The sequence below is a fragment of the Podarcis muralis genome, chromosome 7, assembly GCF_964188315.1.
Source record: "Podarcis muralis chromosome 7, rPodMur119.hap1.1, whole genome shotgun sequence".
In the NCBI taxonomy this organism is placed as follows: domain Eukaryota; kingdom Metazoa; phylum Chordata; class Lepidosauria; order Squamata; family Lacertidae; genus Podarcis; species Podarcis muralis.
Window position 1 is genome coordinate 21,434,748 of NC_135661.1, and position 25,703 is coordinate 21,460,450.

The 25,703-nt window shown below is 47.5% G+C and overlaps 2 protein-coding genes across 5 annotated transcripts in view; one reads left to right on the forward strand and one right to left on the reverse strand.

Annotated features, from left to right (window-relative positions):
* The first annotated feature begins 4,603 nt into the window (after nt 1-4,603).
* RNF223 (ring finger protein 223) lies at nt 4,604-11,797 on the forward strand. Of its 2 annotated transcripts, XM_028740800.2 has the most exons (3): nt 4,604-4,773; nt 9,211-9,356; nt 10,340-11,797. In XM_028740800.2, the coding sequence occupies exons 2-3, from the start codon at nt 9,305-9,307 to the stop codon at nt 11,191-11,193; spliced, it is 906 nt and encodes a 301-aa protein (XP_028596633.2). In that variant the 5' UTR covers nt 4,604-4,773; nt 9,211-9,304; the 3' UTR covers nt 11,194-11,797. The 2 variants fall into 2 exon arrangements, with proteins under 2 accessions (XP_028596633.2, XP_028596634.2); XM_028740801.2 differs by lacking the exon at nt 9,211-9,356.
* A 2,235-nt stretch (nt 11,798-14,032) lies between these two features.
* LOC114602500 (tyrosine-protein phosphatase non-receptor type 11-like) overlaps nt 14,033-25,703 on the reverse strand; it is a 61,414-nt gene continuing 49,743 nt past the window's right edge. For all 3 annotated transcript variants that reach the window (XM_028740798.2, XM_077931364.1, XM_028740799.2), the window contains exons 9-16: nt 24,526-24,681; nt 22,294-22,425; nt 21,269-21,423; nt 20,287-20,354; nt 18,061-18,212; nt 16,565-16,665; nt 15,513-15,638; nt 14,033-14,362 (exon numbers count right to left, since the gene is read on the reverse strand). In XM_028740798.2, the coding sequence (XP_028596631.2) occupies nt 15,554-15,638; nt 16,565-16,665; nt 18,061-18,212; nt 20,287-20,354; nt 21,269-21,423; nt 22,294-22,425; nt 24,526-24,681 (849 nt within the window). In that variant the 3' untranslated portion in view covers nt 14,033-14,362; nt 15,513-15,553. The remainder of the gene's footprint in view (nt 14,363-15,512; nt 15,639-16,564; nt 16,666-18,060; nt 18,213-20,286; nt 20,355-21,268; nt 21,424-22,293; nt 22,426-24,525; nt 24,682-25,703) is intronic.

A 25,703-nucleotide genomic window follows, 5' to 3' on the forward strand; every position in this document is an offset into this window, starting at 1 on the left:
CGCCAACACTCTTTGGATGGAGGAATCCAAAAGACTCCAACTTGTTCCACAGGACCGTCCCAATACACCCCCCCATCTCGGCCAGGGAAGAAGGGGGTGCGTGAAGATTGATATCAAGAACGAGCTGGGAGTGAAGATATATAGTGGTACCTCGGGTTAAGTACTTAATTCGTTCCGGAGGTCCGTTCTTAACCTGAAACTGTTCTTAACCTGAAGCACCACTTTAGCTAATGGGGCCTCCTGCTGCCGCTGTGCCGCCGGAGCACAATTTCTGTTCTTATCCTGAAGCAAAGTTCTTAACCTGAAGCACTATTTCTGGGTTAGCGGAGTCAGTAACCTGAAGCGTATGTAACCTGAAGCGTATGTAACCTGAGGTACCACTGTACATTGGGAACAAGGTGAAGAATCAGAACAACCTTACTGAAGTAGAAATCAAAGGCCATCGCAGGAGGGAAAGGGGCCTGCTCTGAATCATGGCAGGTGGGTGCAGAGTGAAGAAGACGAAGATGAAGAAGATGAAGAAGAAGAGGAGGAGGAGGAGGAGGAGGAGGAGGAGGAGGAGTAGTAGTTTGGACTTGAAATCCAGCCTTTCACTTCCCTTAAGGAGTCTCAAAGCGGCTAACAATCTCCTTTCCTCCCCCCCCCCCCAAGAGACACCCAAAGGGCCTCCCCCGCCATTTTCTTCCTAAGGGTGAGAGGAGAGCAGCAGCTCCTCATATTTGCCAAGACACCACTATAGAGGCGGCTTACAAATACATCATCATCATCATCATTAGGGATGCTTAGGAGGCAGCAGATCTGGCATTCAAGGCGTGTTTCTGTCACAGCAGCATCAGCTTGCCTCATGGGTGGGGTGGCCCTGTTGTTTTGCTGCTGAGACCCTGAGAAATAACAGGGGAGCTGTTCTCCCCCTTCCTCTCCACTCTCCCTGCTCTTTCCCTCCATGGTCCCTGATGTGGTTCAGAGTGAGAAGGAAAGAAGCAAATGTGAGCAAAGGGGAGAGCCCCCCCCCCACTTTTTTGCTCAAATGCTTGTGTCTTCATTTCCCATCCTGTGTGTGGGGGAAAATGAATACGAGGCAGAGCAATGGAAAGCAGGATGAGAGAGGATAATTGAAGGGTCAGGTGAGATTTAAGCTCCAGGCTGCTTGCCGCGTAAACTGTAATCTGTAGCAGGGGATGGGGAACATGTGGCCCTGCAGGTGCTATTAGACTACAGTTCCCATCAGCCTCAGCCAGCAAGGCCAATTATCAGGAACCAAGTTCTCCTCCATCCCTGATCCATAAATTTTCAGTGGCTCAGTAATACCAACTGCACAGTCCCTGCTTGTCTCCATCAGCCACGGGGACCAGAATCAAGTGCTAAGAGCATAGGTAGGCAAACTAAGGCCCGGGGGCCGGATCCGGCCCAATCGCATTCTAAATCCAGCCCACAGATGGTCCGAGAATCAGCGTGTTTTTACATGAGTAGAATGCTTTTACAGTGGTACCTTGGGTTACAGGCACTTCAGGTTACAGACTCCGCTAACCCAGAAATAGTACCTTGGGTTAAGAACTTTGCTTCAGGATGAGAACAGAAATTGTGCTGCAGCGGGAGGCCCCATTAGCTAAAGTGGTACCTCAGGTTAAGAACAGTTTCAGGTTAAGAACGGACCTCCAGAACAAATTAAGTTCGTAACCCGAGGTACCACTGTATTTAAAATGCATCTCTGGGGTTATTGTGGGGGCTGCCTGGTGTTTTTACATGAGTAGAATGTGTGCTTTTATTTAAAATGCATCTCTGAGTTATTTGTGGGGCATAGAAATTCATTCATCTCCCCCCCCCCCCAAAAAAAAAATATAGTCCGGGCCCCCATAAGGTCTTCGGGACAGTGGACTGGCCCCCTGCTGAAAAAGTTTGCTGACCCCTGGCTAAGAGGAATCACCAAGTTAGGATCACCTGCACAAACCCTGCTTATTAATTTAGCATCCGATGCTGCCTTGTATGAAAGGCATGAAGATGTTTATACAAAATGTAGATGACACCACCAGGCAGAAATATATACATGAGGTTGTGTTTTGTGGTTTTTTCCCCATGTCATTTGCAAAGACCGCTGCTCCATGTGCCTATTATGTGCATCAACAAAGGGGAGAGATTTTTTAACAGCTATTGTAAGCGTAAAGCACTTGAGCAGAGTCTTCCCTTTCTTCTCCTCCACAATTAACAGAAGAACTCTCACGGCGCTTTCCTGCAATGGATGTCAGAAGAGCTCTCAAAAAGATGCCTTTTGTGAAATTTGTGCAACATAATATATGTGCATGAAGGGTGGAAAATAGAAAAGCAAGATACTTCGCTGCAAAAAGGTGGCATCTAAAACTTCAAAGGGACACGGGTGGTGCTGCGGGTTAAACCACAGAGCCTAGGACTTGCTGATCAGAAGGTCAGCGGTTCGAATCCTCGCAACGGGGTGAGCTCCCATTGCTCAGTCCCTGCTCCTGCCAACCTAGCATTTCGAAAGCACGTCAAAGTGCAAGTAGATAAATAGGTACCACTCCTGCGGGAAGGTAAATGGCGTTTCTGTGCACTGCTCTGGTTCGCCAGAAGCAGCTTAGTCATGCTGGCCACATGACCCGGAAGCTGTACGCCGGCTCCCTCGGGCAATAAAGCGAGATGAGCGCCGCAACCCCAGAGTCGGTCACGACTGGACCTAATGGTCAGGGGTCCCTTTACCTTTTTACAACTTCAAAAGATTCTGTGGAATAAGGGAACATAAGATGATACTATTTAAAAAGGTTTTTAAAAAAATCACTTTTGTTAAATTGCAAGTTTCTAGCACTTAAGGGCTGCAAAAATATGCTGGCAAAGCAAAAAAAAGAAAAAAAAAAGAAACTGTAGTTCTATGGTATAGCACACATTTTGCCCCAGGGTCAATGCTGAGCATCTCCTCCTAAGATAGATCAGGTAAGCAGGTGAGATAAAAGACTTTTCTTTGCCTGAGATCTTGGATCGCTGTTGCCAGTCAGAGCAGACAGTGCTGAGCTGGGTGGTCTAGTGATTCTGGGTCCACAGACAAACTCCAGGAATGAGGAACGGCTTGTGACAGCTTTGTTCTTCCCAGCCTCTAAGACAAACTTGTGGAGCAACTTTGGAATTGCCTGGCTCATGTGACCTTAGGGCAAATCCTCATATTGCCAGCTCCTTAATGCTAAGGGGTTATCTTTAAATTATAAACTTTCTCATGACAGGTGGACAGGCAGACGAGCCCTTAAGTCAGCTTGGTGTGTTCCTAAGCCAGAAAGAACAGAGGATAGAGAGGGGTGTGTGGATGTGTGTAGAAACTAGCCTAAATAAAAATAAAGATAAAGTTTACCTTTATTGTTCCACTCCCTTTTGCCTCTGGCTCTACTCAGCACCACACAGAGTGGCTGGGGAAGCCCAGCCAGATGGGCAGGGTATAAATAATCAATTATTCTTATTCTTATTCTTATTTATTACTACTACTACCTAGAAAGGAATGTGGCTGTCTAGCTAGAAACAGTTCCCCATCCCTGCTCTAGATCAGCAGACCAAGTGTCCCCATTTTCCAGTGACAGCAGATTTCCAGAAACCGTCACAGTTTCTGATTTGATCCTGGAATGTCCCACTTTGCCTTAGGACGTCCCTATGTTCATCAGAGAAATGTTGGAGGGTATTGAGTTGGGCGAACTCTGAGCCAAGGAGATAAGTAACTATATAACCTTCAGAAGGCATCTGAAGGCAGCCCTGTATAGGGGAATATTTTAATGCTGAATGCTTTATTGTGTTTTTATATCTGTTGGAAGCTGCCCAGAGTGGCTGGGACAACCCAGTCAGATGGGTGGGGAATAATAATAAGATGATTATTACTACTACTATTACAGTGGTACCTCGGGTTACATACGCTTCAGGTTACAGACTCCGCTAACCCAGAAATAGTACCTCGGGTTAAGAACTTTGCTTCAGGATGAGAACAGAAATTGTGCTCCGGCAGCGTGGCAGCAGCAGGAGTTCCCATTAGCTAAAGTGGTGCTTCAGGTTAAGAACAGTTTCAGGTTAAGAACGAACCTCCGGAACGAATTAAGTACTTAACCCGAGGTACCACTGTATTATGGAATAGGATGTCACTATTTTCATCAGAGAAATGTTGGAGGGTATGGATTGGCATTTTAACGAATATTTTATACATTTCATGTAAACTGCCGTGAGGTTTTTGTTGATTAACATAAACCTTTCTAAATGAAAAGGCGCAAAGTTCTCTTTTCTTTCTAAATGGTGGCATAGACACAACAGATCTAACTCTGGGCCTGAAAGCACCAGAAAATATATATGCCAGAGGTCTATTGCCTTCGCTGAGCTGCTTGAAACCAGAACAAGAAATTATTTCCTTTGCCAGATCTCCAAAAGGACAAAACTTCCACGAAGTGGGCAGGGCTCTCGGGAACTTTGATTCTTGTGTTCAGAAGCTGCTCCAGCCGGTCCTGTTTGTCAACACTGGAAGCCCCGCCCTCTGGGCAAAGCCGGCCAATGACAACGGAGGCCTTGCCTGACAAGCAGGAGAGACAGGTAATGCTGATCAGGTAAGTCATCCTGCTAGACCAGAAGGTATAAAAGACACCTGAGTAATTGGCCCAGTGGCCAGTGGTGTGGATGGTGTCCTTTGAGAAGGCACCAGGACAAGTTAAGAGCAGCGTATTGGGAAGGTTTATATCAGGGAAGCATACCAGCATGCCGTGAAGAGGAACAGAACTACTTCAAAGATTTTGCACACTCAGACAGGTAAGTTGATGTTTTCTTTTCTCCTAACTTCTGGGTCAGCAGAAAAGACCAAACCAACTTCAAGGTTGCCATGGGAACTTTTAGGGCCAGAGGAGGGGGACCCTCCCCAAAAAAATCCAAATGTTTCCCCTTCTCCTGGTAGTTTATGGGGCCCAATCCACCGGAAGAAAAACTTCATCACATCCCAGTTCTGCCACAGAGTTTTTAAGGTAGCTTTTGGTGCATTGCCGTTCTTCAGCCTGCACCCAGAATTAAGGTTATTATCTAATAATATCCTCAACAGAACTGATGCAAAGTTGTGCAAGAAAGAGCCTGTGATTGGAAATGTTTTCTGCGGTGGATGGGGCAAAGGGCTTGAGCTTAAGTAATGAACGGAACCAAGAGAGATGTGTGGGGCTTTGAAATTTTGTTTTCCTAACGGTGAACACTTTCCTGAGGCAACCGGGCCTCTCTTGGGAGCGAGGGTGTGGAATGCAAATTCTGGTAGTTTTGCAAAGCAGATAAGATAAAACCACTCCTGGGAGAAGTATAATTTCTGGAAAGGCCTCGGAGGCAGCAACCCAAAAGATACCTCTGAGTGTTGGGCTTTCGGTGACTCCACCTCCTGACACTTTTGTGACAAACATCCTGCCATCATCCCAAGTGTGGCAATTGAGTGACATCAGAAGGAGAGAGGAGGATGTGGATGCAGGGAGGCGATGGGTCCATTCAATGGCAAACTACCTGCCAGACTGAGGCAGGCCAACAGACGCCTGCCGTGGAGAAGGAATGAAAATGACACATCGAAGATGAAATTGACACATCAGGCACAGGATAGGGGGCAAAGGGTGGGGATATCTTTCGTATTTCATAGGCCTGTCATGCAAAGGAAGATTTATTTTCAAGGAGGGCAGTAGTGAACTCTCAGAGCATCTGCTTTGCATGCAGAAGAGCTTAAGGCCAGGAAATTGGTGGGTGGGTGGGGGTGGGGGTGGGGGTGGTGTGCTCATCTTCCAAACTGGTATTTCAAGTTCTCATTTTGTATATTTATGTTGTGAACTGCCCTGTGATCTTCGGATGAAGAGTGGTGTACAAATATAATACTGTCAATAATAAAAAGGTGGTCTCAGATTCTCCAAGCAGGTCTGGGAAAGACTCCCTGCCTAAATCCCTGGAGAGCAACTGCCAGTCAGTGCAGGCAATACCAACCTAGGTGGGCTTTGTAAAGGGAAAGAACACAGGAAGCTGCCTTATAGACTGTCTTCCACCCACCTGCTTTCCAGCGTAGATTAAAACGAACCCTGTCCTTGGATAATAGCCATTGCTTTCAATGCAGATGTTTTGTTGAGAGTGCAGAGCAGTGTTTTGCAAACCTGGGTCTCCAGCTGCAAGTCCCATCATCCCTGACCACTGGTCCTGCTAGCGAGGGTTGTTGGGAGTTGTAGTCCAACGACAGTTGGAGATCCGAGTTTGGGAAACAGTGGTACAGAGGGACAACGAAGGGACTGGTGGAAGGTTCTGCCCACCTGTCAAAATGTCCCATGGAGGGGATGCACTTGCCGGGGGAGAAAACAATCCATCCCTGCAATACGGATTTGAAGTGGGGCCAACAGGGGCCAACTGCTTCCACACAGCAGTTTTATTTATTGCATTTATTTGTTTTACTTATTAAATTTATATCCCTGACTTCCACCCAAAGGAGTTGAGGGCGGCAGGGTTTTGGGGGGCTCAGCGCTGTTCCTGCATGCAGGTTCTGTGCTGCGTCCACACAGTGAAGTCCTTATAGGCGTATAATCAGATTCTGCCCCCCCCTCCATTTAATGCAGTTGTTGCCATTTCCATATATCAGATCCTCAGCAGAAATGGTAAATTGTTGTTGAGCAAGTGCCCTGCTCCTAATCCCACTCCTAAACCGACATGCTAACCAGTCTGGTTTTCTGGGTGCCTGGTGCATGGAGTTTGCAAAACTGGTTCACAGTCTGTTCCAATCATTCCCAAACTTATTGCTGGGTCCTCCGCAAGCAAAACAAACACATGCTGTGACTTGGAGCACCCACCCATACTGGGAGTTTCCCTGTTGCTTCTCTTTGTGATTCACTGCTCTGAGATTACCTCTTTCCAATTCTGCTCGTGTGGGGCCACAGCTGATTCTGTCACATGCCTCTGCACTGAGCATGAGATCCATGCACTAATCCCGAGTTCAGAGTTGCAACTTGATCGCGTGCCCTCGGAGAAGGCTCCCTGCTGCATCTCTGTATGAGTCACCTAACTGGGCGTGAATTACTGATTAGGCTGAGTCAAGCCTGATGTATTGATTCATGCAGACGCATGATGGATGAGCTTCTCCAGGATAAATTCTCATTTGTTGCATGTCATTTAAAGACATCTGACAGAATCAATATGGTGTCGAGGTAGGAATAGGTGAATCCAGGTTCAAATCTTCACACGGCTGTAAAATTCACCTACCTCACATAATTGTTGCATTGAATAAAATGGGAATACTTGGTGGTCACAAGTCCCATTCATTTACCTCTGTCTCCAGTGTTTAGTAATTGGAGGTACTCTTGCCTTGAAGCTGGGTCAGGCCAAAGACCCATCTAGTCCAGCATCCTGTTTGCACAGTGGCCAACCAGATGCCTCAGTGGGAAACCTGTAGGCAGGATCTGAGCAACTCTGCCATCAAGCTTTTAGCCCAAATCTGCCAAGTTACTTAATGCGGGCTAGACTTGAGTGCGTAGGAGTCCTTGCTATTGCTTCTGGGTAAGGTAAAACCTGCCATGCCAGGGGCTATAGTGGCATCTTCTTCCAGGAATTGGCATGTGACTGAGGCACATGAACAGGCAGAAGCAATCGGGTGCAGATTAATTAACCTGGAGCCGCAGCATGCAGTGGAGGCATTCAATTCCATTGAATTGGGGTGACTCAATTCTCCTGGTTTAATTTGAATTATTTCCCAGCTCAGCCTAGCCTCAAAAACAGGTTGAGCTAGTTCCATGAGTACTGTAGATGGAAATTAGTGTTCCTCGCTTCAGGGCTCTGAGCATCTCACCTGATCGCAGGGAACCTGTCCCATTAGACACCTCACTGGATGTTTTTAAAACACAGCCTAATTCTTCCAGATGTCTAAAGAGGACTAGTTGCTGTGACTTGGCACGAGCTTTGTTTAAAGTTTCCTGGATTTGCACAGGGAAAGCCGAGTTTGGTAGCAGGCAAGAGGTACAAGCGAGGAGACCTGGGTTCCAATGAAGCTGCCAGGTGACCTTTGGCCAATCGTAATCTCCCAGCCTTCCATGCTTTGCAGGGTTGCTGTGGGGATAAAAAGGTGGGGAAGGGAGAAACAGAACTATATCGCTCAGCCTCAGCTCCACGGAGGAAAGACAGCATAAAAACAGCCAGGTAGATCTTCTGAATGCAAAAGAAAAAGAAGGAATTTAATTATTAGTAAGGATATGGCCCTCCGGATATTGCTGAACTACAACTCTCATCAGCCCCAGCAAGCTTGGCAGGTGGGAGTTGTAGTTCAGCAACATATGCAGCCTACGTTTGAGTGAGAATTGTTGCAAGAATTTGATTGTCATTAATTCCCACGTTCCTTTCTGGCCTTCTAGGAAGTGAGATTTAAACGCCTCTAGGAGGAAGCCCTCCCAAACCAGACCTTTGGCCCATCTAGCTCATTGATGCCTACACTGACTGGCAGCAGCTTTCCAGGGTTTCAGGCAGGGGATATTCCCAGCCTCTACCTGGGATTGAACTTCTGCATGCAAAGCAGATGCTACCCAGCCATGGTCTTTCCCCAGGAAAGGACCATAGTCTCATCTGGTTTCCTTTTTGGAAGTGCCATACACTGCAACTTTATTACACTAGGCTTCTACGAACTGGACTGTTATCAGATGACACCCTTTTAACGTTTTGTTGGAAACGGAAAAGTGTGTGTGTATATGTGACAGAAGCTGGTTACGTTAAGACACAGTCATAATCTTGCCTACGCAAACTCCCAGCCTATTAAATAAGGTTTAATTTGGCCGTAAACTAGCGGACGGGGACGGGCTTGCCAGAACTGGGGCTAAGAGCACAAGCAAAACCCTTCCTGTCCCTTAGGATGAGATGAGAACCTTCTCCAAAGTGCATTGAACTACAACTCCCAGAAGTTCCAGGCAGCACAGAGATGGGCAAGTCCACAACCAGGGCCAGCTGTTATTTCAAAGACAGAAAATGCCAGGCCCCCAAACCCTATTGGCTTCTTCTAGCCGGTGATCCCTGCTGAACGGGCCACTGCAGTACCAGCCTCCACCCACTAGTGGCGCTGTAAGCACCACAGGGATCTGTTGTGGCTTGCAAACTATGGGTTCAAGACCCACCGTGTGCCTTCCTGGCCACCTAAATAGTTGAGACCTGTGTTTAGCTCTCTAGTGCTAGTACTTACCTCCAGCTCTGAATGGACTTGTCTGTCTGTCTTAGGCTCTTGCGCAAGCTGCCCGTCGCCACTTCCTCCTCCTCCTCCACCACCGAGCAGGCTAGATAGCCAACCTTAGAGAGATCCCTTGTGGATTTCATGGAGACGGCAACACTTCTCTCTTCTCAGCTTAGGAGAAGCACCGGCTGGGGTATGTTTTTACACTTTTCTATCGGTGGCTGTGCCCCTGGTGGCTGGTGGCTGGTGGAACTGGAAGGGCAGAAGGTGAGGAGGCCAGCAGTGGATGGAGCCAGAACCATGGTCAGGGACAGTCACCCCCTGTCTGGCTAGAAGAAGGCAGGCAGGCAGGCAGGCGGGCGACTGGCTGAGGTTGGTTGTAGCAGTGCCCTCCTATTCGGCCAGCCTCCCCTGCTTTGTCTATTCCCTGCTTAAGGGTGGAGAAACTGCAAGTGACGGGAGGTGGTGGCATTAACAGTAGTCTGAGGTGTCTAAGTAAAATATATAAATGCAAGAGCCTTGCTGGATCAGCCAAAAGCTTCATCTTGCCCCAGTATTCTGATTCCAGTAGGGGTCAGCTGGTTGCTTCTGCTCACAGGCAGTGTGTGTGTGTGTGTGTGTGTGTGTGTGTGTGTGTGTGTACATACATCCCCAGCAATTGGAATTCAGAGGTATATAGATGCAGCCCCCTCAGTCTATAGCTGTTGATAGATGCTCTCTTCTGTCAATTAGTCTAATTCCTTTCAGGAAAAACAGAATTCCTTAAAGCTAGTAATATTTGTCCTAAAACTGGATTAGAGTGTCATTTCCATTACGGATATTTATATATATATATTTAAAGTGTGTATAGATGAGGGGTGGGGAATGTCAGTCCTGGGGGCCACATGTGGCCCTCCAGGCCAGGCTACCCATCACCCTACCCTGCTTCAAACCTTCCTTGAGTGCTTTTGTGTGGCTGGTTTGCACCCTTGCGCTTTGCCATTGCTTCTTGCTTACCTGAGGACAGAGAGGAGTGTGTTTATGTAGAAACTAGCCTAATGTACATAGCTAAAATTTGCATGTGCTTCACCCCCGCCCCGCAAGAGGGAATGCAAGCTCACGTAGCTACCCATCCCATTTTGGTTCTTCCTTGTCTTGGCTTCCCTTAATACAGATTCTCTCTCTCTCTCTCTGCAGATTCCGTCATGTCCTGCTTCTCCCACGTGTGGCACACGGAAGTGCCCAACTCTCCTCCCACCAGCCCCACCAGCCCCGTCCCGGCTGCCCCGCACGAGATCCCCGTCCCCCTCAGCCCCATCGTGATCACGTCTCCCGCCTCGGAAGGCCGCCCCCGCGTGTGCTCGCCGGTGTGTTCTCCCACCTCCGGGAAGATTCGGCTGGGTTCCCCCACCTCGCCGCAGCCGGGTTCCCCCATCGAGTGCTCCATCTGCTTCAACACCTATGACAACCTCTTCAAGACGCCCAAGGTCCTCCAGTGCCAACACACCTTCTGCCTGGAGTGCCTGGCCCGCCTGACCGCCACCCTCCCCCCTCACCGAGTCGAGGACCAGCTCCCCTGCCCCTTCTGCCGCCAGATCACCGAGATCCCTCTGGAAGGGCCTCCGGGCCTCCAGACGAGCAAGGAACTCTTGGCCACCCTGCCTCCCGAGCTACAGAAGGAGAAAATGATCTGGATGGAGGGCACCCGCCTCTGCTGCAGGCAGTCGTCCGACCCGGAGAGCGCTGAGCCCTGCATCAGCATCGACGTCGCCCCCAGCAAACCCGAAATCCCTGTGGTGCCCCCAGAGAGCTTCATGAGCAGGCTTGCCCGCTGTGACATGTGCGATGACTGGAAGCGCATCATGCTGCTCTCGGCCTTGATCATCATTCTCTTCTGCATCATCCTGTGGCCGGTCCAGTGCGCCCTGAAGACGGGCAACCTCCGCTGCTTCACCAGGACTTACACGCTGAGCAGGCCACACTATGTGCCACCGCCTCCGACCACCACCCCAGCGCCAACAATGAGCGACATTCTTGACCTGCTAGGGTGAGCCCCAGAGAGGGAGGGACTGTGTTTCAGTGGGCAGAGCACATATTTTGCACGCAGGAGGTACATATTTTGTACCTCCAAGTTGAACAAAATTCTCTTGGCCTCAGACTCACAGCGGACAACTCTAGACTCTAGGTGGTCCAACGGTCTGGCTTTCTGAGTTGGGACATTGGTGCTTTCTGCTCTCTCGACATGCTCATGCTGCTCTTTTTAGGAACCTCTGGAAACTTTTAAATAAAGACATTGCCGTTCCATACACCCTGTGGGTTCTGCTGTGTGACTCCCATGGCAATGCAGAGAGCAGAGGTGAACCTTTTTGCAAGGTCAACACCTGCTGCTCTGAAGGATGCCCACCAAAGAGTTACCTGGAATGATGCCTCCCCACACGCCTATCAGACCAGCAGAAATAAGAGGCCAGCTGTTCAAAAATGCGCAGTGTTGTCCCCTGGGCCCATTACATGTGAAAGGACAATGGAAAAAAGGACTTTTCCCCAGAGACTGACTCCCTTCACCAACAGCTTGAATGAAGCCTATGCGCAATTATATCTTGGAGTGGGAAGAGAACGTATTTAATTTTATATGTGTTATTAAACATTTCAATTTTATATAGATGGTGTGTGGTATTCTACAAATATGGCAGTTTCTTTAAATTGACTTAAATGTGTGTCGGCGTTTTGCAGGTTGTTGTTTTTTTTGAAGGGTGGGTAGCAGTGTGCAATTGAAAGAGAGAGAAAACAAGCAGAGAATGGCTTTTAAAGAGTATTAGGTTACGAGGGGCTACCTGCAGTTGTGGTTTTCCCATTGGGGGCATATGATTGGCTGCTGTGAGAACAGGAGGCTAGACTAGATGGCCACGCTTTGGCCTGATCCAGCAGGGCTCATCTTGCTAGATGGGTGTCAGTGAGGTTCCTTCGTGGTTTATCACTGGTATGACTAGCCTAGGAGAATGAATACACTGTACAACACACACACAACACACACTGCAAATCCTTTGCCACACGCAGAAGGTTCCTCAGCAAGCGACTAACTTTCGTAAAGATTTTCTAGAAGAACAAACTTTTAAAAACCCATGGTTTGATTAAACAATCCCTCGCTCCCAACCATCACCACCCAGTGGGTTCTTAAGCCTGATCTGTATTGAGACATCAGCAAACAAATCATGACCCTTTAAGCTAGCAGTGGTCATTTTTCCCAACTCTGTTTTAAGCACACAGAAACAAAATGCACCAGCAAGACATCGCAGCTCTGAAGCAACTCGCAGAGACTCCCCCCTAACCTTTTCCGAAGGCAGAGAAACATGGTGTCTTGCAAATGCCGTGACATTTATGTTAGAATTCCTGCTCCGTGATTGCAGTCATGGGATTGTTGTCTTTCACATGGCGGTCCTACCTGAGAGTAGGATGAGCTCTTGACAACTTGCACCCATGAAGTGTTTGTTTACAGCTTTCAGCATGGCCCCTTTGTTTATTGCCAGCGTTCAAGGTTTAATTTGGAAGCTTCTCACCTCGAGACTACTCTTTTTAAAAAGACAACTTCTAATAAGATAGGGTTGCCATATCTTGAAGAGAAAAGAAAAAAAGAGGTCAGGGCCCGAGCTGCTGCCAGCCCAAGATGGGGTCAGTGGTCAGAGGGCTGGTGTGATTTAAGAGTCCAGCAAAATCTGGAATGCCACAAATGTTAACCATCCCTTGTGTGGAAAAAAGGTACCCTGTTTAAAAAAACCTCTTGTTAACATAGAGAAGCATTCCTAATATTCTCAAAATGGTGACGCAATTTGGCATTTTCTCCATATAAGGGTAAACCAGGCAGTGACTAAAGGCGTGGCGTTACTGTAAGGTAGCACAGCCATGTTCAGTCATACCAGTAAGCCAGAGCTGCTCTGAAGGTGATGGACTTCTCCCTCATTGGAGGTTTTTAGACAGAGTTGGGGGCGGCTGTCTGCCAGGGATTCTTTAGCTGTGAATCCTGCATGGCAGGGGGTTGGACTAGATGACCCACAGGGTCCCTTCCAACTGATTCTGATTCTGCCATAATGTGGTTTCTCTGAAGCAAGCATCACACTTAAGTGTGACGCCCGATCCACTCCTGTTTTGCTCCTCTCCTGGCAGAATAAGACAATAAGGAAGCTTCAACTTCTAGCTGTTTCTGAACAAGGTGTGTGGAAGGATGCCCGTAGCTCCCTAGCAAGCCATGATCAGCATGGATCGTTCTGTTAGCTATCCGATCATAGCCTACTAGGGAGCCACAATTGGGGGGCATGGGCAAAATGAGCAAAAATCACAAACAAGAGTTGCTGCAACATACTATGGCCTCAGCCCAGTATACCTGAAGGAGCGTCTCCACCCCCATCATTCAGCCCGGACACTGAGGTCCAGCTCCAAGGGCCTTCTGGCAGTTCCCTCACTGCAAGAAGTGACATTACAGGGAACCAGGCAGAGGGCCTTCTCGGTAGTGGCACCTGCCCTGCGGAACGTCCTCCCATCAGATGTCAAGGAAACAAACAACTAACTGACTTTTAGAAGACATCTGAAGGCAGCCCTGTTTAGGGAAGTTTTTAATGTTTGATCTTTTATCGTGTTTTTAATCTTCTGTTGGGAGCCGCCCAGAGTGGCTGAGGAAACCCAGCCAGGTGGCAGGCGTATCAATAATAAATTATTATTATTATTAATTATTACTACTACTACTACTACAATTCTCTCCTCTGCAGCTCAGTAAACCCAACCCCACTGAGGAGAAAACCGTACCACACTCCACGCACAACAATATGCTTTTGCCTCCTATTTCTGTGATGTTTTAACAACTTTCCCTTCCCTACCCCACCCCACAAAAAAGGACACTCATTAGCTTACTGTGCTTATATATATATCTATATATCTATAAAAAAAACAAGTTAAAAGGAGATTCGTAGGCTCTATTACAGACATCCAGAGGCACTTGCAGATAAACGGCATCAGGGAATTTGTGCACGACGGGGGGGAAAGTTTGTCTCTCTCCTGAATAAGTTAGGCCAAGATTTGTTCCTAAAGCATAGACAGCTCCTCCCTTGACAGGTGGCATGCTGGGTCAATCTTTGGTTTTCTGTGCTGAATCCAAGGTTCAAGTGGTGAAAACGAGCAGTAGGTGGCAATGGAAGGTTGTGGAGGACGTGCAGGTGCGACTCTCGGCAACCCCTAATATAAGGGCAGGAAAAAAGGGAGGGGGGAAGAGGTACTCGCTTTATTTATTTGCTCTGAGGATTTGTACCCCCCTGTTCAACCAAAAAACACTCCCAGAGCATCCAGCAACGCAGATGAAACTAGCCTTCAGCTTGCTATCTCTCCCACTGAAGCAGCTGCCCCCCTAGATGACAGTGATGGAGAGAGGAAGCCTAATGGGGGGCCGACCTGTCACACAGCAGAACCAATGGAGGTTGCTCTGCCTCCCAGCAATTTGAACATCACAGAATTAACAGAGACAGAATAGCAAGTGTCTCTGTTTTGGTCATGCGCATTGCTTTGTTTTAAGGTCATGCCACCAGAGCTGTAGCTAGGTGATCTTCTGCCTCTGGCAGAACCGCCCAGATCGCGCCCCCTAGCCATGGACAAATCAGCTCTTCTTTCCGCCTCTCCTCCAACCATTCAATTTACCCTCTATTTAAAACCATTTCTTATGAAGCAAACAAGAGGCATCATCAGAGTTGCAAGTACACTTTCAGCCTGACAAAGAAGATGTGGAACACAGCCGGGGAGGGGGTGTGGCCTGTGGGGAGGGGTGTGGCCTGTGTGGAAGGGGGTGTGGTCTGCTGAGAGGGGGCGTTGCCCAGGGGGAACTCTGAGAGCTATGCAAGTGAGTCTGGAAGGGGCACATTTGATCCCATGGCCTGGGGTTCCCCATCCCTGATCTGTGGGCTGCGGTGGATACCATTTCCTTCTCTGCCCTCAAATATACAATGCCTGGGGCATTTGGGCAGAGAGCGTGGAAGAGAGGGATTGCAAAACGCCCAGAAGCAGTTCCGCTCAAACTGGATCTCCTTTTTCTTTTTAAAAAAAAAGAAGGCTAGACTATGGTACTACCAGTCATAACCTCCAAACCTTTTCAGAGAGTTTAAAAAACAAAACAAAACACCACTGAAAATGACAAGAAAACCTTTCAAAATGCCCCCTGCCTAAAATTTGTCTCCTGTGAACAGGGCAGTGAATATCGGGTGATGAGGAGGGGCAGAGGGGAAATCTCTCTTTCTCTGCGGCATACGGAACAGGAACATTCCACGCTGCAACATTTTGTTGCAGATCCCACTGGTCCCTTAAAACAGTGTTAAAGTTAAACAAACAAACCACAGACCTGTTTTATAGCCACCAAGTACACGTCCCTCTCCGAAGCTGCTATCTCCCTGAGCTGCTTAAACCTGAGACCTTTGTGGCTTTAACGCTGAGGTTCTCGTATACGGAGGCAGATTCTTCATCGACTCTATAGAAACACAGAAACACAGAATTGTAGAGTTGGAAGGAGCCTAGCGGGGCATCTAGCTCAACCCTTGTCTTGCGCAAAACAGGAGAAGGGGGCTGGAACATATCAACCAAGAGCAAACTCCCATCCTCCAACCTCTCCCCCCCCCCCCCAAGAAAAATTTCTGGAAGCTGGGTGTGGAGAAGAGCAGAAGTCTTGCAAAAACTAAGCCAGCTAATATGCCTGCCTGGGACATCACATTTTGCATTTCTTGGGGGCTTTCGAGTGTTCAAAGCATTTCACATCTATTATCTAGCTGTAACCACATGGCTGTTTTGCTGCTGCTTCCCCTGTCTATGAAAGCATTCTCATCTTGAGAGGCAGTGCGGTGTAATGGGTAGAGTGCTGGAGGACCAGGGTTCAAATCCCCCTCTCGGCCACCAGGAGTGTGTGTGTGTGTGTGTGTGTGTGTGTGTGTGACCTTGGGCCAGTCACTGCCTCTCAGCCTAACCTACCTCACAGGGTTGTTGCTGTGATGAAATGGAGAGAGAGGTGAACAAGAAAAGACACCTTTAATTCCTTGGAGGAAAGGTGGTACAGAAATGTAAAAATAAAATGAACACTAAATCTTACAGACAAAGAACTGAGGTAATGATTGGGTTCCTTAACTGTACTGTTTGCTGGGAGGCCTTTGGGCATGGAGGTGAACTGTTGGCTTCCCACCCTCCCAACATGCCAATTGGATGCTATGCTGCTCACAACAATTTGTATTTCTGCCCTCTCACAATTTCCTCTGGCATCCCCAACTCTGAAAATAATGTTCTCTGTAGCCAAAAGTTTGCTCTGGATTCATGTTGGGCCAAGGCTTCAATTCTACGCTGTCTCCCCAACTCCCCTACCCCACTTTGCCTTCAAATAAGGCCCTCTTCCCCACAGCTCCACCTTACCCTGTCTGGACTCTTGGTGACGGGGGACGAGCTTTCATTCTGGGCTGCTCCATCGGCGGGTATCGGATATTCAAGTACTCTCTCTCCTTCCTTGTATTTCTCTGAAACGGACAACCGGACAGACCTGATTGGTTCCACAGCTCCTCCAACCTTTGAGGCCATTTCTAAAATGTGACCTACTCTCGCTCAGAGTAGACCCACTGAAATTCATGGACGAGACTAACTTGGGTTCACTGGGCAGCATCCCACCTAGTTTTACTCAAGAGCGGACTCATGGAAATCACTGTGCCCGAGTTAGCCAACGTCCACCAACTTCCATGGGTCTACTCTGAGTAGGACCAGCACTGGATGCAACTGCGGCTGGTGGAGGTTGGAGCCCAGCAACTTTTGAAGAGCTGCAGGTTCTTTATTCCTGCATTTTAAAAAAAGGCAGAGCTGTGATAGAGGTAGCTCAGGGAAATACAGGCAAGTGACAGTCTAGTTCAGGGATGAGGAGCCTACAGCCCTCCAGATGTTGCTCTCACCATCCCTGGCCATTGGCCATGCTGGCTGGGGGCTGATGGGAGATGGGAGTCTGGTTCCCCACCTCTGGTTTAAATGCTTTCAGAGCAAACATCTTGGGAGTTGAGCTCGGAAAGCAATTGGTGACAGGAGCGAGCCAGCAGTAAATCACTCCCTGCAAGTTGGAATTAACTCTTTATTGGCAAGAGCATGATGTGCACAGACTTGGCGGAGTGTCAGGCCTAATAAGCACAGGTCTTGCCCCATGGATCAGTTGCCAAGACTGAAAGTCCCCACCTCCCCACAGCAGTCTAGGTCCTCTCCTCTCCAGGGTTTTTCCTAAGCAATCAGAGACTGCATCTGCATGAAGCCAACGTCTCCTTTACCCATTTCAGCCCTCTTCTGGTTCTGGGAGACCAGAGAGGAGGGGAGCTGGTTGCAGCAGGACTGGGAGACACCCGTGACTCTTCAACAGCTGGACTCATCTCTGCCTCTTGGCAGTGGCGTAGCGTGGGGGGTGCAGGGGGGGCCGGCCGCACCGGGCGCAACATCTGGGGTTAGGGCAAATCCACAGGTTAGGGGGCGCAAATCCACGGGTTAGGGGGCGCAAATCCACGGGTTAGGGGGCACAAATTACTTGCCTTGCCCCGGGTGCTGACAACCCACGCTACGCCACTGCCTCTTGGCATCCCTTCCCCAACATTCCTGATTCAGCTTCTGCCTCCGATTCTGGGCTTCTCTCTGCCACAGACTCTCCCAGCTCACTAAGCCCTGTTACCTCTTCAGCTTCTGACACCTCCTCCTCCCAGACTTCTCTCTCTGACCACCCATGAAATCCCCAGTCTCTGAGCCTTCTTCCTTTCCCTAGCTGGTTCCTCCCACCATTCCTTTGCATCCAAAACTGGCCTGGTGCAGTCCAGTCCCTGGTCCCATCCCTAAGCACTCTTCAGGTCAAAACCGCCCCTCTTTTGGTGGGCGAATGGGACGCCCCCTACCTGTTCCTCTTCCAGCTCCTTTTGTTCTGTGGCAATGTACTGCTGGACAGCCATGTAGACGAACTTGTACTGCGCTTCTGTTTGCACCATGCCAGAGCGCTGCCTCCGTACCATCTGGATGGTCTTGGGGATATCGATGTCACAGTCCAAGCCTATTTATGGGCAAGAAAGGTGGGGCAGCCTTAGGCCACATCCGCACTGTACACTTAAAGCATGCGGCTTCTCCCCCAAAGGCTCCTGGGAACTGTCATCCATCAAGAGTGCTGGGAATTGTAGCTCTGTACACTACAATTCCCAGGATCCTTTTGTGGGGGGGGGGAGCCATGTGCTTTAAAAGAATGGTGTGGAAAGAGAGCATTTTCCCCTGCGGCAGATTTAGAATTGGGGGTACACCCATACAGCCAAGATGGCTTCCTCTTAAAGAAAGTGTAAGAAAGCAACTTATCCCAAAATTATTTGGTGGAAACGAATGTTTTAGGGAAGGGATATGCATATGAGCCAAAAAGAAGATTACGATGGACACACAGGAACCCTAGATGATATATTCTTTGAATATTCACTCAGATTTCCTTGCACAAAGCTTAATCAGTAGTCAAGACCAGGGCCGGATTTAGGTTTGATGAGGCCCTAAGCTACTGAAGGTAATGGGGCCCTTTATATGTCCAGCTGTCCTTTGTCAACAACAAATTGTCACTGTTTTTTGTGTTGAATACATGCTATATGGTAATTTATGGACCTAACAGGTATCTAAAGCCATTTGCACATAAAAAATAGGAGCCTACAGAACACAAAACACTGTTGCTGCACATAGGGTTTTATTTTATTTGTTTTTTATCTTATATTTTGGAAATGTACATCCAGGTTGTTGTTTTTCCTTTACATTTTTTGAGAGGCACCAAGAGAGTGGGGCCCTAAGCTATAGCTTGTTTAGCTTATAAGTAAATCCGGCAGTGGTCAAGACTATGCCCTGTCTTTACTGAGCATTCATCCCAATTTGTTTTTAGGGAGGTTATACAACAGAGGGTTTTCATCCCTTGAACAGAGCCCTTGAATTCAACGTGCAGCCTTTAACAGTTCCAGTAAATGAAAAAGTTTTGGGATATGATATACAATGAAATGAAAAAAAAAAATTCAAATATACATTCCCAAAGAAACCAGAGGCTTTTTTATTAGGGATAATAGGAGATGAAGTGAGAAAAGAAGACTGCAAATTATTCTTGTATCCCATGACTGCCGCAAGGATTCTTGTGGCCCAAAAGTGGAAATCCCAAGAGTTACCAACCCTAATGGAGTGGCAGACGAAATTACCGTATTCAAGTATACTGTATTGGCAAAAAAGAGTTATAAAATTTGAGACCAAAAAGTGACAAAGTTTGAGGAGGAGTGGAGTAAATTTGTTGTGTATATACGAAATAACTGTAGAAATTTAAAAACTGTAGCAGGGCTAACATAAATCTTGTGATGTATATAGAATGTCATTAAGAATCTGCAGGAATGGATTTAAATTGGGAAGACCGAAGCAGGAAAGGAGGGAAGTTTGGGCGCGAAATTGAGCAGGGTAAATAAGAAGATTAAAAAGGTTGAATGTTAAAGTTAAAGTTTTATTTAATTTTGTTTTCTTTTTGAAAATCAATAAAAAAGTAATAAAAATTAAAAAAACCCAGTTCCAGTAGATGATCAAATCCCTTCCGTAAAACAGTGACAGTCTGTTGGCAACCACTCTTGTGAGCAGCTCCAAAAGGCCAACTTACGCCCAGGTGGGAAGTGTTCAACTTTCCCATAATGATGTAGTTAAAATTCAAGTTCCTTGTCCCTAGGATCATCCGGAACAATCCTGAAATCCTTTTTGGAACACAAAAAGCTGCTGAGTGCCTAACTAACTGCATGGCGGCCAGCAAGAACGAAGGGAAGAGGGCAAGCTCCAGAGGAACAAGAATGGGGGCAAACTCTGGGGTCAAGTCTATAGCATAAAAGCTCACTGGTCAGGCATCTTCAGAGTTTTCAGCCCTGAAAACATCCACAGAGCTTACAAGCCTGCTTGCCCAGAGCAGTTAGTAGTTTGTGACCTAAAGCAGAAAGTTTCTCTGCTAACTGGTCACCTGGATGCAGTACCAGCTCGCTATAGGCGATTGCCTATTATTCACAAGACTGCATTAAACATTCTGCATGTCCCAGATCCTCCTTAGAATTAAAAGGTGGAGAGAACCTCCAAGTTCTGTCGTTTACCTTGCCTGTGAATAGTGTCCACCAAGATGTCTATCACTATGATGGTGCCCGTTCGTCCTATCCCGGCACTGGGGGGAGGAAAGAGAGAGGTGAGGAGGGCAAAGTCACCGCCAGCCCAGCGCAGACCTTAGTCCATAGGTCAGCCGAGGTGAGAATGGCTACAACAGGTAGAGGAAGGCTGGGACCCCCAGGAAGTTGGTAGACTCCAGCGCGCATCAGGCAACTTTGACAACATTCAAGGAAAGGGTGGGTGGAAAAAAAATCAATTGCCAAACATTTAAACCCTTTTCTCTAGAGGGTTTAACATTGAGATTACTGCCATTAAGGATACAGATGGGTAGCCGTGTTGGTCTGCCATAGTCAAAACAAAACAAAATTCCTTCCAGTAGCACCTTAAAGACCAACTAAGTTAGTTAAAAGTACTTCTGTTTCAGTGTATCTGAAGAAGTGTGCATGCACACGAAAGCTCATACCAAGAACTAACTTAGTTGGTCTTTAAGGTGCTACTGGAAGGAATTTTGTTTTGTTTTGCCATTAAGGAGATTACAAGGCAGGCATAAAAACAGCACTGATGGGATTCCTGATGCAAGGATCGTAAGCCTTGTAATTATATGCCCCCCCCCCAGTCCTGCTGAACTCCAACCATCCCAGAATCACTGTTTTCTCCTCCCATCACCTGTTCTTGACATCTTAAGATATTCACGTTCTCTATGTTGGTTTATAATCTGTAAGGGAGGAGCGTAGATCCCCGATAGGTAACAGAAAGTCCTTCATGCAGCGTGGAACTGTGGAACTCACTCCCACAAGATGGCTTTAAAAGAGTGGGGAGCCTAGAAAATCTAGAGCATACAAACTGAGAGTGCTTTGATATTATTACTTGAGCAATCCATAGAAAATTCATTGGGGGAGTGCCAGCAAATGCCCAATACTGCCTACATCCGCAGCCAGTTCAGCCAAGCATCACCCCCTCCTGGCCACTCACCTGCAGTGCACTACGATAGGCCCAGTGTCTGGGAAGCTCCTCTGGGCCCTGTTGACTTGATCCAGAAAGCCAAGGACTCCCCCTGGCTCATTGGGGACCCCGTGATCTGGCCAGCTGAAATACTGGAAGTGCTTGATCTGCCTGGGGCGCTCTTCCTGCAACATTGGAGAGGAGGAGGAGGAGATAGTTTTGTAAGGCTAAATGCATATGCAGCTCTGAGTAGTGCAGGTCAGGGAAGAGAAACACAGATCTGCCTGGTTTAGGGAAATAGTGGCAGTGGGAACTGTTAAGTATTATGGGTAGTTGGGTGATTTGTCAAGGAATTGGAGAGGTGGGGGACAAAACTAGGAAAATGTTTGCACAGGTACTAAACTCTGGCGCAAAGGAAGTTGTATACCATGATTGCATCTTCCACAGGAGATCAGTTCCAAGCGTTCAATGTATATATAGAAGCGCATATACACTCTCTTGCCCGACACCACTGATTCATGAACATCTGTGAGGTGGGAGAGCAGGGGACAGCAGGAGGCACATGGATTGAGTGGGGAAGATTCTGTCACCTGTGTGCCATATGCAAAACTGAAAACAGCTTGCCTTATGCTCCTACTTTGTATTATTTAGCTCGGCGGTGTTCTCTATTTTGCTGGTTGCGGGAGGAATGATCTGCAATATCTGCAACAGGCACTGGAATCACAATGCAAACTGCTAGAAGATTGCATTGAATTTGCAGCCAGCTTTGCTGAGACGCACTCTTCTGAAGCTTCATTTTTCTGAAGGGCTAGATAGAAACTTGATTTTTTGTTTTTTTACTTTTTTAAAGATCAGAGGGATTCTGAATTCTGCAGAATTTTCCACTTTTCCCACACCTTTGTGGGGCAACAGTGTATACTCATTCCTGGGTCTTTCCAGGCTGGGAGGTGGGGAGTGTATCTACAGGTGGATGATCCAGCGAGATTAGACGAAAATGTCATCTCAAAGCAAACACCATCACATGCAAAAGGGCTATTAAAGAGGTGACCTCTCACCCTGTCCATCCGTGAAATCTCCAGCTCTCGGATGTGATAGCCTTGAGCTTCTCGTTCGCCAACATTCCTCACGCTGATGTAACCATATTCCTTGGCACAGTTTTTATCCGGCCAGTAGCGGAAACATTTATTCTGTGGAGAGAGAGAGAGATTAAATCCCATTAAAAGCAAAATTCCAGACTGCATCAACAAAAGGACAGTGCCCGGATCAAGGGAAACAACAGTGCCCCTCTATTCTGCCTTGGTCAGAACCCCACCTGGCGTGCTGTGCCCATTTCTGGGCACCAAAATTTAAGGAGGATATTGGAATGTGTGCAGAGGAGGGAGACTAAGATGATGGAGGGTTCAGAAACGGAGCCTTATGAGGAGCGGTTGAGGGAATTGAATATGTTTAGCCTGGAAAAGAGAAAAGTGAGAGGTGATGAGATGGCCACCTTCAAATATCTGGCGTGCTCTCGCATAGAAGAGGGAGCAAACTCGTCTTCCATTGCTCCAAGAAGCAAGGACGTGAACCAGTGGATACAAATGACAGGAAAGGAGATTCTAGCTAAGCATTAGGAAGAACTTTATGATAGGACAGTGCAAACAGGCTCTCCTTCACCAGAGGTTTTTAAACAGAGGCTGGAAGGCCTTCTCAGTAGTGGCACCCGCCCTGTGGAACACCCTCCCTTCAGATGTGAAGGAAATAAGCAGCTCTCTTATCTTTAAAAGACATCTGAAGGCAGCCCTGTTCAGGGAAGTTTTTAATATTTAATGCTGTATTGTTTTTAACACTCGATTGTGAGCCGCCCAGAGTGGCTGGGGAAACTCAGCCAGATGGGTGGGGTATAAATAATACATTAATAATAAGAATAACAACAATATCTGTCAGGGGTTCTTCAGCTGTGATTCCTGTATTGTACAGGGATGGTCTAGAATTCAGCAGTTCTCAGCCTGTGGGTCCCCAGATGTTGTTGGACTACAACTCCCATCATCCCTGAGCTCTGGCCTTGCTAGCTAGGGGTGATGGGAGTTTGTAGTCCAACAACATCTGGGGACCCACAGGTTGAGAACGGCTGGTCTAGATGGGGTCTCTTCCATCTCTACAATTCTCTGACTCTATAATCAATGCAGATCTCCATGTGTTGCCTTTCAGCTAGGTCTACTATTTCCTGTGGGCACATGATTTGGAGTGCTGCAGTTATCTCAGAGCTGACTGAAGTTGTGGTTTCCGTCGTACATAACAGAACTTGCACCCCCTTCTCTTGAAAGGAAAGCACCTTGTTTTTCCGGTGCTGCCAAATGCTTAGCTTTGGAGCATATGGAACAATTCCTCCTTGGTGTTCTCTTGCACACCTTTCCCCAGAATGACTCCAGGAGCCTATTCTCACTGGCTGACTCGCTTCCTTACTCTCTCTGATCAGCCAAAAAGGGTGAGAATGGCTAAAAACCTTCCCCCTTCCATGCTGTGATTGGGCAAGCTCTAGGAAGCTGGAGACAGGGGCACTGCTGCACAAATCGTAAGGGATCTTCAATTCCCACAATCCTGGACTGCTACATCACCGGATAAGACGGTCCCTTAACTATCTGTTATCCACGAAAGAAGAGGAAACAATACAACCTTGAAGTGGTGGTGGGTGGGTGGGTGGGGGGCAGGCTATGATAGCATCCTATGAACAAGTTTCCAAAAAGAGCTGGAGGGTACCAAGGAAGTGATTACGAACACTGCGATTTCCCTTTCTCGTTGTTGGTAACGAAACCAGCATTTTGAGAGGCAAGGCTGTTAATAAGGCTCTCAGCCAGCGTGGCAATTACCGGCTGGGTTCTGTGCTGGCTCCCTTTCAAGCCTCCGTTTGAAGAGGCTGTTCAAGCTCATCATCAGCTAATTATAACCCACTTGCTCTTTCTGACATGCAGAGGTGGGGACAAAAATTAAGAATAAGGGAGCTCTGGCCAGCTCATCCGAGCCGTTACTTCAAACCAAAAAGGTTATGAGCCACAGCACAACTTCTGACACCATCGGAGCACCACTTGACATTTGGCCAGCGGGGTGTGGGAGCAGGTGTGCGGAAACTAGCCTACTCTGGAAAGGTAAAATCCGCATTTGTTGCTTCGCCGACTTTTACCTCTGACTCTTTCCCTCCTTGGCAGGTGGCCCTCAGAAGGTTGTTGGGAAGGGAATGTGGCCTTCATGCTGAGAAGAAGCCCCCCCCCCCCCCCGCTCCTGCACTACTGGGTTGCTGATTGGCTCACCCTCCCTCGCTCCACTTCTTTGGTCGTCATGACAATGACGTGAGTATTCTCTTGGTAGACCATCGCCCAGAAGTCGTTGACTGTGGTTTGGAGGCAGCCCTGGGTGGCAATGTAGACTTTGCTGTGTTCAGAGCTCTTCCCGTCTTCGAGAACATTCTAGAACAGGGTGGGGGGAGGGGCAGGGGGTGTTGGAAAGTAAGGGAAATGGGACGCCCACACACACACAAAGAGAATGGTGAGTATAAGGAAGAACAGAAAGACAAGCCCTAATGGATGACTAGCTTCGTTGTGCTCATTTAATTAATTTAAATTTATTAATTTCACCCACTGAAATCAGTGAACATGCCTAAGTGCGGTCCATTAATTTCAGCAGGTCTGCTCTGAGTAAAAATGAGTTGAATGTCACCCTAAATGATCGTTTTCCCCCACCACATATTAATGTATTTGTTTAATGATTAAATTATGACATCCAAAGCTACAGCATCTTTACTGTATAGACACATTTAAAAGGGGAAAAAACCTATGTAAAATAAAATACTAAATGAAAAAGTTTAATCACCTCAGCTAATTAATAATAATAATAATAATAATAATAATAATAATAATAATAATGTTAGGGTCACAGAGTTCCCTGTACTACATGTGGGTTTATATTGCCTTCCTGGTCCAATAATTTATAAGAGACTCCATTTTTCCAACAATAACAAAATCATCTGATTGTCTGGCACTTTTAAACAAACAGAAGCCAAAGTATTAGGCTGACACGATAAAAATGCTTGTACAATGGTACCTTGGATGTCAAACAGAATCCATTCCAGAAGTCCGTTCGACTTCCAAAACGTTCGAAAACCAAGGTGCGGCTTCTGATTGGCTGCAGGAAGCTCCTGCAGCCAATCGGAAGCTGTGGAAACCCCGTCGGATGTTCAGGTTCCAAAGAACGTACACAAACCGGAACACTCACTTCCGGGTTTGCGGTGTTCAGGAGCCAAAATGTTTGACTTGCAAGGCGTTCGGGATCTTAGGTATGACTGTACACCCACAGCTGAAATGGTACATGTTTAGGTTTAAAAAGTAGAATTTAACTAACTAAAAATAATTCCCATGACCCTCTGGGGGAAGCCAGGACCACTAAGCTGATCTAACTGAGAACCAATGTGGCAAAGCAGTAGTTAAAGCAG

Excerpts from the sequence above, each read along its gene's own strand:
- RNF223 (XM_028740800.2), top strand. The coding sequence starts at position 9,305 with ATGGAGACGGCAACACTTCTCTCTTCTCAGCTTAGGAGAAGCACCGGC. Across the intron at positions 9,357-10,339 it reads TAGGAGAAGCACCGGCTGGG|ATTCCGTCATGTCCTGCTTC; the intron begins GTATGTTTTTAC and ends CTCTCTCTGCAG.